Genomic DNA, 12,330 nt, shown 5'->3' with positions numbered 1-12,330 from the left:
ATGGCAAACAGTTTTACAAAATTGCATAAAGAAAACAGAAGATGAAATATGAGTTCCAAGAAAATTATCTTCCCACACATTCAAGATGAAATTAGTTTTCTCACATTTAAAAACAAGAATGTGTCCATAGTACATGGATGCTCCACTCTCACTATCATATTTTCTATGTATAGTGGGCCGTGAATTTTGGGTAAAAACTCTAATTAGGCATTAAAATTAAAAACTACCTTGACCAAAAACTTTAACCTGAAATTTGCACTATCATTTTCTATGTTCAGTGAACTCTGAAATTGGGATCAAAACTCTTAATTTGGCATTAAAATTAGAAAGATTATATCATAGAGCACATGTGTACTAAGTTTCAAGTTGATTGGACTTCAACTTCATCAAAAACTACCTTGACCAAAAACTTTAACCTGAACAGACGGACGGAAGGACAGACAGACGGAAGGAAGGACGAACTGACGCACAGACCAGAAAACATAATGCCCCTCTTCTATCGTAGGTGGGACATAGAAATAGAAAAATTATATTGTTTCTTGTGAAATGATGTAAATCTTTAAGTATAGAGAGAAGACATAATTTTAATTAAAGTGTAGTACTTTGAGTGTTACTTATGAAATTTAGCTAATATAGTGTTTCTCAATTCAAGTGAACGTACTATTTATAACAAATGACCTTAGCATCTGACTTCAAAATTCCAAAAAATATATTTACGTCATAACTTAATGTTGAAGAGTTTTTATCTAGTCAGGGAAATAATACAACCTAATAAGGACTTGATAACATGTTTGTGGGAGTAAAAATAAAACAAGATCGTAGATTTTATTTTCAATTGAAAAACTAATAGATAATTACTTCCTTGTGTTTTTTTATAAAGCCATATTTTAAAAATAACACTGTATCTTATTTTAGGAGACAGCTTACTTCAATTTATGGAAATGGTGCAAAATAACAATCTTATTAAAAAAAAAATGAATAATTAGCACATTATGCAGGAGAGCCTTAAATTTTTCATATGCACACATTGAACTAATGTTCCACTTCTTCCAGAATTCCTCCCCTTTTTAATACAGTTCATGGATATTCTTTGTAAAATTTAACATGAAAATTTGATATCAGTTTGTAGAAAAATTTAACTTTTATTATGACTCAGACTGTCTGTATTTTTTAAATTTTTTTTTAGAGAAAAGTTACCCAAATAAACTTGATGAGAATGGAAAAGATAAAAACTTACTCATCCATGCTGTTTATCCTGAATTATTCCACTATTGACCAAGGCAATATCAACTTTGAACCACAACATAAAGTTACTAAATCCTTGTTTATCTATTGTATACTATCCAGTGATTTTGTTTAAAACGTCAATGTTTACAAGTTTTTACCACCTATAGGTGTATCATAAACTATACCTCCAGGTAAATCTTTTCAGAAATCAAAATATCAATGACAATAAAATCATCATCGTTTTATTGCTCATTTTAGTTAGGTGATTTAAATATAACTATTAGAGCATCATAACTGTAAAATTCCTTAAGGATTAACCTCTTCCCCACTTAAAGTTTATGAAGTACGTATTTCCTTCATTGGTTTACCTAGTAATTGTCGTGTTATTGTGACATTGACCTCAGCTAAAGAGAAACGTTCCCTTTTATAATATATATATGTCATATATTAAAATTAGAATAACTTGAACAACTTTTTTTTTGTATATCAATATGTCTTCATTATAAAAGTGTTTTTTTTTGTGACAAAAAAAGAATATCTACAACAGCAGGCCCATCATTAAAGAAACCAAATGAAAAAGTCACAAGACTTTGTTCTCAGAGCATATTTTTCTTAAATTGACCATAAGTTCAACGCTCTATTAAGTAAATAAATAAATATTTAAGTCGCTATTGTATTGTTGAAATCTTTTGAACATAAACAACTATCTTTTATTGTGGTATCATCACTGGTTTAAAACAATGTATTTTCAGAAAAATAATCTTCTTAAAATATTTATTTAGTTAAACTCAAATATCTTTTTAAACTCAACAACTATCTTTATCTTGTTATTGTGACAGCCTGTGGTTTTACAAAAAATAATTACCGGTATATTTTTTTGAAAAATGATTGAAATTTTGAATCTTTACATAACTTTTTTCTTACCTCCCTTTCACTATCATTAAACTTTCCAATCTTTTTTACACCAACTGTTAGTTAGTTAAATAATTTCTGCATCATCAACAATTCTTGAGTGATTGTTCTTCCTTTATTGTACACATACTTTTATTTATAGCTTAGGACCTTATTGAACTGCAAATTCTAGTTGATTTTAAATTATTACTGTGCAACAACAAAAAAAGACAGCTAGAAATTTTTATTTCTTGAAATTGATAGTAACAGCAAATCTTGTCAAACAGACCTCAGAAAGAAATACTAACTCTTTACACATGCCAACAAAATCTGATAAAACGGTGTTGAACGAAAAAACTTTCCCCTTTCATATCACACAATTACACCTGAGATGACTTGTAAATCTTTTTTTTCCAAATCGTATCAAGATTTGAGGATAAAATATCTATAAATATGTGTTCAAAAACAAAACCTTTACTGATGAGTCTTGTGGCCTCGGTTTGTTAAATTCCAACATGATGAACACTAAAATAAGAGTTTTATGAGTCTTGTGGCCTTGGTATGTTAAATTCCAACATGATGAACATTAAAATAAGAGTTTTACATATCTATTTAATGATTGACAAGGGACTGAAATTTAGTAAAAGCTACTTTTTGCTTCATAAAAATAGGATCCAATGTGCAGTACCGGTATCATATACTTTTATCTAATACCACAATTTAAAAAATCAAAAAGGATACTTATCTACATTAAGATCACTTAAGTATTCAAACAAATCTATATAGTTACTGTAACACATGTTTATTTATTGCATAACAATTTGATTTTAACACTATTTGTAATGCAAATATATATGAAATATCTACAAAGTGATCACCTCAATATTTCATCAAACAAATTCCCTTCAACAGGTGCATCAATCTATGCAGATTCAAATGTATTAGCAGTGGCAGATCCAGAACTTTTCATAAGGGGGGGCCCGCTCCAGTCATGCTTCAGTGATTCCCTATATAATCAACCAAATTTTTCCCACTAAAGGGGGGCCCAGACCCCCAGCCCCCCCGGCCCTCCCTTTGGATCCGTCTATGATAAGTAGACAAAGAAAAATGTTTTCTGGACTATCAGATGCATATGCACAGACAGACAGACAAAGGTAAACCAGTAGATCTCAGATGATCTGACAGGATCTTGAAAAAGGGAGGGTCAATTTGGAGTAGAATTATAAAAGTCTATGTATTACCTTAAATGTAACTACATAAAAGGGCGGGGGTTGGAGGTACCCTGGCCCCTGACTCTTAAATTGGCATCAGTCTTTACATCTATGTGAGGTATAAAACTCTTCAGATCATCATATATATATATATGTATCTTAATAGTGACTGTAGCAGCATATGAATTTGGTCCTCACTGCTTTCCCATGAGATCTACAACCTTTCTGTCAATGTTTATCTACACTTATTTACTTGCTCCATGGAATTATGAAGAATATATTTTACAAAATGTTTATTGACTGTTCATTAATGATTTACAAAAAACCTATCAATTATATTATTACGGTTTTCCAGGTCTGTCAAAATGAGTTCAACAAAGTAATGACTTGCCCCTTACGCCAGCTCTACAACATCAATAACAACGCATGGCTCACAAAATCAATGTACTTCACTAAGATTTATTTTATTACGTAGATTATAAGTAGAATTATCTGGGTTGCTAATTAAGTTTTTGTTAATTTACAAGCTCTGCAGATGTTCTGAATGAAAGTACCCTTCAAAACACGTTAAATATATACAGTCGATTCCACTTAATTGCATACCGCTTAATAGCATAATTCGGTTAATTGCATACTTTTCTCCTGCACGAAACCATTTCCCATTCACCTAATGTTAAATTGTCCGGTTATATGCATAGCCTTACAAGTGGCATTTCGGTTTATTGCATAGAAAATAATCGCCAGCTAGATATGCTCTGTTAAAACTGACGAGATTTTTGACCGGAAACGGCAATTTGGTAAGTATATTTTACTTGAATGCATCATAATTTTCATTATTATTTCACATTTACTTGTGTGTTATTCAAATAAAGTTTTAAAACAGTATCTTTCGTGTTTATATGATTATAAAAAAGTCCTCGATGTGTACACAGGTAAAGTTTCCCATATTCTATTTTAAGCCTCGAGGTCATAATAATGTCAATCAGCTGATTGTTGTAAAAACACAACCATTCTATGATCTTCTATCTCAAAAGGTGTTAATTATTGATTGGATTTCAAACATTGTTCATAGATTCCATTTTGGGTGAATTTTTAAAACATTAACGCCTGCTAATTATCGATCATTATCCAATGTGTAATCTCGTAATTCAGCTTGGGTGATCTACATTTATGTTAAATATTACAGGGCTTTTATATATGGTTGAAGAATTTTATACATTAATCTTTTCTTTTTAATATTTTTTAAAAGAAAATTAACTTTTGATTATTATATATTTCTCACTTTCAACACTCGTGTCCAGCAAATAACCCGTGCATGGCCCCATCACCTGTGAACTGCTTTGCATAAACGAAACTAGCGGTGTTAAAGTAACAGTGTCACATCACTGTGTAATCGGTAAATACTGAATATCAAAGGCAGTTCATTGCACAATTATTGTTTACAATGATTATAAACTGTGTAGTATTGTTAAACAGTTTATTTTAAACAAGGTGTAACAATGTAATTTGTACATCTGGGTCATACTTGTAACTTGTATTGCATAACTTCCTCCAATAAAGGAGCACCTCAATCAATGAGTATTCCACCACCAGTTCGAAAGTACATATATCTTAATCTTTAAAATATAAAAGTCACACAGGTAGATAACTATCATCATTAAAAGGAATATTTAAAATGTTTTGTATATACACATGTATCGGCATAAAAATATGAGCTAGTTCAACGTCATTAAATTTAAAATTTAAAATACTTCCTCGATATTTACAGTTTATTTACATGTATATATATATATATGATCAGCATAAATCGTTCTTCTGCATGTTTGCTGATTTTATTTAGGATAGTTAACCTTTATCTGTATACAGTGTAGTGTGGCCACGTACCCACGCTTACTGCTTCATAGGACTTTATTGGGCTGAGTTGTAGTATTATAGTTTCATTAAAGTGTGGCGAGATCCACGCTTATTCTCTGATAACGATATATATTTAGCATCTTCAGTAAAGTGTGGCGAGATCCACGCTTTAGAAGACATTATAGGCTATGGTTGAGTTAACAAGTGTGGCGAAAACCACGCTCATTTTGTATTAATGTCGAGATTCCTTTATCGATGTGTCTGTATACAGTGTAGTGTGGCCACGTACCCACGCTTACTGCTTCATAGGACTTTATTGGGCTGAGTTGTAGTATTATAGTTTCATTAAAGTGTGGCGAGATCCACGCTTATTCTCTGATAACGATATATATTTAGCATCTTCAGTAAAGTGTGGCGAGATCCACGCTTTAGAAGGCATTATAGGCTATGGTTGAGTTAACAAGTGTGGCGAAAACCACGCTCATTTTGTATTAATGTCGAGATTTCTTTATCGATGTGTCCGTAGAGTGTGGCGTAACCCACGCTCACGGTGTCTTTTAAGCTAACTTGATGTTGGATCGATATCATTGAGAATTCTCGACCTGCTTGTGTGTAGTAGAAAGCATAGTCTCCTTGATTGAAATTCTATGTCCATTAGGATTGAATTGTCACAACTGGGTTCCAGTAATCCAATTGTGCTTGAATCAATTATCACTTGGATAAGGTCTACTTCGCTACCGTTGTGTTTGAATTGAATACTGAGCTTTTCATGTAGCAGTTGGATATTGCTTAAGATTGATTTTCTCTGGTTCGACAGTGCAGGACAGAGTAGTAAGAAATGTTCCAAGGTTTCATCTGATGTTTGACACAAAGGACACGTTGCCAATAGTCCTTTGTTTTTTGAATGCCTTGTTCTGTCAGCCATGAGTATATAACTTCCTGTTGCTATTCTTAATTTTACGGGTATTCTCATAGCTTCTTGCATGGAATTACTAGCAGATAGGTTTACTAATACATGTGTCTTTCCTGGTATATATTGACTATTTAAGTACTTTAGTGAGGGGTACAGCTTACAATGACCCTCTATAAAATGTTTCCAATACTTTGATACTTCTTTATTTACCATGGTCTTCCATTTTAATTTTTGAATTTGACTGTCTAATAGATATAAGGCGGATGGTAAGTTGTATTTCGCTAGAATCGTTTTAACAATAATAAACCAGCTGTTACTATCATCTGTTTTCATAAGTAGTTGTCTATATGCAATTTGTTTTTCTAAACTATTTTGTGGTTGTCTAGATATATTTCCAAATAATGATAAAATCTTTTTATGTATTTGGCCCTCTATTGGTAGTTGTCCAGAAAGAATATATATGGCGGGCGTAGCTGTACTTGTTGGTAAAGAAAGTAATTGTTTAATGCATTTTTTGTGGAATATGTCAATAATATCCAAGTTTTTTCCTGTAGGAGTTACTAATTCCAGGCCGTACAGAAGTACAGGAATGACATAGATGTTAAATATATGTAGTAAGGATTGTATGTCCAGTCCATTCTTCCCATGCAAACCAGCTGGCATTAAACTGTACATGGCTCGTCTAGCTTTTTTCACGTTTTCATACAACGGATTAGGATCATCTGGTTTTGATGTGCGTAAGACCCCCATATGAGTTGTTTGGCTAACTATTGGCATTATTGAGTTACCTATACTCCATGGAAAGGAAGGTTCTTGTTGTTTTCTACGATTTGGATAGACTGGCAGAATAACACTCTTCACTGGTTGAAGCTTATATCTCTCCCTTTGACTGTAGTTGTATGCCATGTTAATAAGTACCTGTAGTTCCTCAGGGTTGTCGCTCATTAGTGCCACATCATCTGCACAAGTCGGAGCTGCGCAACAAATGGATCCTATTTTTGCTCCCAATCCTGAGTGCTCGATATCTGTTAGGAGATTATTGATGTACAGCTTGTATAGGTCGGCGCTCAGTATACCACCTTGTTTTACGCCTTGACATATTGAGAATGGTTCAGATATTAGACCATTAAATTTGACTACACTGCTAGAGTCCATGTGAAGACTATGTATAAGTTTCCATAGTAGCCCCTCTACCCCTGCTATGTATAGCTTTCTTAGGATACTTTCATGCGTTACCACATCAAATGCCGATTTAGCATCTAGAAGCGCTATATATATTATTTTACCAGCATCCCTGCACTCTCTGATAAATTCTTCTATAAAGAAGGAGCAGTTCATTGGAGCTGAGTTCACAGTAAATCCTCTTTGTAGTCTACTTTGTTCCTTCAATATTTTAGGTTGGACCTTAGCCTTTGCTACAGACTCAATTAGTTTCAGCAGTATTGGCATGATAGTTATCCCTCTATAGTTAGTGGCGTTCTTGTTACTTCCTTTGTTCTTGAATACAGGAGTGAGGAGACCCATTTTGAGTATTTCAGGTATTACTCCTAATTTGAATGATGATACTATCATATTTTTTATAACTGTTTGCAGCTTATCACCACCATATTTGATATTTTCAGAGGATATGCTGTAAATGTCTGGAGATTTGTTTATTTTCAACCCATTTATGGCATCTTGAACATCTTTTTCAGTTACAGAGATGGTATTAGTTTGATTGTTACATATATCAATTATATTGTCTAGATCTAATGCTAGCTGTTTGTAATATTCGTCGTCATATTCAGGATCATTTGCTGGTTGAGCTAATTTATTGAAATGCTGTTTCCATCCAACTATAATTTCATTGTCAGATTTATATATATTATCTTGTACATTAAGTTCGGATATACAATTCTTCAGCTTTCCTTTTTTTTTACCAAGCAACTTATAAAATACTTGATCATGTTTAGTTCTAGCATCTAGAATTTCTTGTCTATCGTTGAGTACTTTTATCGCTATCTCTATTCTACATGTTTTTCGAAGTTCGTATTTCGCAAATTTCATATCACAGTATATTTTGTTGTTCGGTGATGTTGGTCTTTCATTTGCTTTCCATTTTGCAAAAGCTTCTTTACATCTTTTACTCGCTTGATTTGTTTTAAAGGATCTTATCTTAGGTTTTTGTTTCTTTCGGTTGTATACCTTGGCTCTAGGTGCTGATTCTATTGCTGCATTTTTCATAATGGTATTAACTTGTGTTATAACTTTAGTTAGCTCCTGACCCGATTGAATCTCACTTGAAATAGCTGTTAGTGACTTGTTAACATTTTCCTCATATAGATTCACGTCAATAGTACTCCATTTAATTTTCCTATTAGTAGGCAATATTTTTGTACTTTGTTGCCTATGTTCTATTTTGACATTTAGTCTGCAGGTTATAGGATAATGATCAGAGACTAAAGAACTACAGGAGTCAAGTTTAAGATAACTGGAATTGTTCTCAAACAGCTCTTTATCTAGAAATATGTAGTCAATTGAGGATATTTCTTCATGCTTATAGTTTATGAATGTTCGGCCCAGATCTTTTGTATATAAGCAGTGGTCATCCATTAATGTTCTGACGTCCTCGTAGCGTTTTGATTCACTTTTATCAATTATATTTTCATTTATATCGCCACCTATAACAATATGATGTGTATTATTGTATTGAGAGCAGAGCGAGTGAAGTTGTTCAGTACAATCTAGAAATTCAATCAATTTTTCAACTCTATTATCCTTGCATGGCATATAAACGCAAATCACCAGAATGTCTTTACCACATGTATTTGTTATTTCAATACATTGAATTCTGTTATTAGTACAGTCTACCTTAGTGATTTTGTGATCGATGGTCTTTTTCCATAATATACAAACCCCCCCGTATCCTCTTGGTAAGTGGGTAGGTGGTAGCGGATCATCAGAATCAACTGCTTTTCCAATACCATTAAAATCAATATGAACATTATCTAACAGTGGTAGCTGACAGTCGAATAGCCAGTGTTCTTGCAGCAACACAATATCATAGTTAAAAAGAATTTCAGAGAATAATGGATCACAGGTTTTGATATTTTTACAGTTAAAAGATAAAATGTTTAAGTGGTAAACTTTAAAATCGCTATTTACATTTCTCGTTATTGCTGGTGCTAACTTCCGTTGTGTAAGAGTCTTTCCTGATGAAAAAAATTTTGATCCCTATAATTGTTTAATCCTGGCCTGGGCATCTCGGTAGGTGTGTATAAAATTGGACAACCATGAACAAGTTTCGTTCTGTCTTGCAAGTTTATCATACCCGAGGTAAACATATTCGAGTTGTTCATTAAAGAGGGTGGATGTTGTTGCATTGCATTCCCTTCTTTATTACTTGCTGTGTAATATTGATATTGCGATGGTTGAGATACACGACTCAGAGGAGGCTGATGTACAACATTTATTGCTGGAGGTGGATGAGAGACATGATACTGCGGAGGCTGATGTGCGCCATTTATTGTCGGTGGTGGATGAGAGACATGATACTGTGGAGACTGATGTATGACATTCATTGCCAGAGGAATAGCCTCAGAATTTCTAACAGTGCCTCTATGTTCTGTACTTGTGTTGGTATACACATGTTCCTTTACAAGTGTTTCATTTGTATTACCTTTTGGCAGCATATCGTTTGATACGGTTGACTGTATAGGTATTTGTTCACTTTCAAGTTGGTTTATTTGAGCATCCACCTTCTGCAGTATTAACTTTGTCATTCTTTCACGCATAGCTAGTAGCAAATCATCTGTTTCAGTGACACATTTCTGGTGACAGCAGTTTTGTACTGGTGAGTTGGCATCTGTTCTTTTGGATTCAGACTCAGTATCTTCTAGTACAACTATTTTTCTGTTAAGAATTCTTATTGAGTTTTCCAATTCTTTTATTTTAGTTTCTTGCATGAGCATGGTGGATTGAAGGCGGATATTTTCAGCGTTAAGTTCTGAATTTCTCATTTCCCTCAATCGGATGTCATCTTCTCGTTTCTTCAGCTTTAACTCAAGTTGTCTTAAATCTTTAAATTTTATTTGTGCGTCATCAGTTGTTTTGCTCTGGTTTATACACACATCTTCTGTTTTGTTATTAGATCTTGTACTTTGTTCAACAATTGTGCCGTCTTGAGGTTTGCTGTTTGTATTTAAGTTCTTTTTTGATTTTTTTGTTCTTGAAATATTTTCTACTTGTTCTTTTTCTACTGTCATTTTATTGTCAATACAGATTGATGAAGTTTCAGTTTGTACAACATATGGTGTTTTCATGATTGTATCGTCATGATCATTATCAAGTTCTTTTGATGTATCATAGCTTGAGGCTTTCTCAACTTGTTGATCTTGTATTTCTAGGCCAAAGCATGCTTGACATTTTTGTGTTGTGCAGTTTGTAGCTATGCATGTTAAGTGTACAACATTGTTACAGCTATCACAAACAGTTTCATCAGATTCTTGTATATCATTGTCACAATTAGAGCATATTTGCATGGATCTTTCTTCATTCAGCAGTATCTCTGCACTAGTTGGCATTTGTGAATTTACCAAGGCTAGACATTTTTGTGTTGTATTTATCATGCTAGCGCTAATGTTGTCAATTTCACGACTGTTGATTTGGGGTGATGTACTTGAACAAATGTTTTCAATAGCAGTGCTAGTTGGATTTGGACAGGATGAACATGTGTATGACGTATTGTTATTACTTTCAATTTTGTCAATATCAATCGGCCTAAGACCTTCACACCTGTAGTGCACCCACATTTGGCAACTGTTGCACTGTACAGCCCTTGAGATAACATTTCTATTGCATTTTCTACATCTAGCTTTCATGTTGTTATTGGTTGATCTGTTATCCAATATGTATTGCAATTGTTCTTCCAGCAATTTATTAATAGTGCTAGTATTCATTTGTTGGTTATTTACATAGGTATTGCATATCATGCCGTGGATTGTTGGTAATTCATTTTCAATAAAATGAGTTATAGATTTTCCATTAATCAGTAAGGTAGCTTTTGTTGTATAGGCATTTATGGTATAGGATTGGCTGCTTTTTAGTTGAACCTTAAATGTTTTTTGAACTAATACACCTCTTCTATCATGTTCAGATTGAAATGTAATTTCACCTGCTGAAAGTGGATAACATTGATAATAGCTGGATATTGCAGCAATAAATAACTCAAATGTTGCTAGATCTAATGTAACAGTGAGCCCTCCACTAGTCATTTTATATGAGATTTCAGTCCTCTTTGCTGATTCTAGTTTATTTTGTAGTACTTTATCTATATCAAGAGAGTATGTTTTAGTTTTAGTTTGATTTTGTACTTGATTGACATGGTTGTTATCCTTTGCGTTATCCTGTATAGTTTTTGGATCAACAATTATTTTTTCACTGCTATTTGTAACTAAGGCCATTCTGATAATTCACTTATTTCAAAGTAGAGTAATTTGATTCAGTTAAGTGTGGCGTAACCCACGCTTACTATATGTTGTTGTTTTGTTGTTGTTGGGTTTTTTTTGTTGTTGCACCAGTTCTATTGTTTTGCAGTATAGTGTAGTGAAACCTACGCTCACTGCTCTAAAGTGTTAATAGGGAATATAATTCCAGGTAATTCATAGCATTGCATATAGCTTACAGCAAAAGTATCTATTGGCCAAACTCCTGTTGGTAAATTAAAAACTATGTACAGCAAAAGTATCTATTGGCCAAACTCCTGTTGGTAGATTAAAAACTATGTACACATATATATATATAGCGCTAATATCATTCAAGTGTAGATGCAGATGTTAATTTCAGTTTTGAACGTGTACCAATTTAGTGTGGCGTAACCCACGCTTGCTATAGATAAATAAACAGCTTAACTAATTGTTGTATTTATTGGTTGTATCTAAAATATGTTATACAGCATAGTGTGGCGTAACCCACGCTTACTGTATTGTACAATGTAGGTATGCAGGTTGTTCAATTAGAAGTTTCCCAACAGTCCTTAATTATTTGTTGTTCAATTTTTCTTAGCCAAACTTTCGACAGTAGCTGTCTTGGGTGTACACCATCAAAGTACAGTTCAAACCTATGCTGCACCCGTCTTGTCACTCTGTGGCGATCACCTTTCCTGTGCTTTTGTATTAATGTAAGATCAGAGCTAAACTTTGGAGAGTAGGAGATATTGCTTGTGTTAACTTCTCTGATTTTTCTGTTAACACTGAC

The 12,330-nt window shown here is 33.3% G+C and overlaps 1 protein-coding gene across 20 annotated transcripts in view; it reads right to left on the bottom strand.

The window, feature by feature from the left end:
- LOC139482682 (tumor protein p53-inducible protein 11-like) overlaps positions 1-12,330 on the bottom strand; it is a 202,034-nt gene that overhangs the window by 24,252 nt on the left and 165,452 nt on the right. Inside the window, exon 1 of one of the 20 annotated variants that reach the window (XM_071266749.1) lies at positions 1,238-1,841. The exons of 18 other annotated variants lie outside the window; for them this stretch is intronic. In XM_071266749.1, the coding sequence (XP_071122850.1) occupies positions 1,238-1,245 (8 nt within the window). In that variant the 5' untranslated portion in view covers positions 1,246-1,841. Of the gene's footprint in view, positions 1-1,237; positions 1,842-12,330 lie in introns of those variants that run through there. One more of the 20 variants, XM_071266751.1, reaches the window with a different exon arrangement.

This window comes from Mytilus edulis, chromosome 7 (assembly GCF_963676685.1).
Source record: "Mytilus edulis chromosome 7, xbMytEdul2.2, whole genome shotgun sequence".
Taxonomy (NCBI): Eukaryota; Metazoa; Mollusca; class Bivalvia; order Mytilida; family Mytilidae; genus Mytilus; species Mytilus edulis.
The sequence above is the reverse complement of the archived record's forward strand: the minus strand, read 5'-3'. Positions and strand labels throughout refer to the sequence as shown.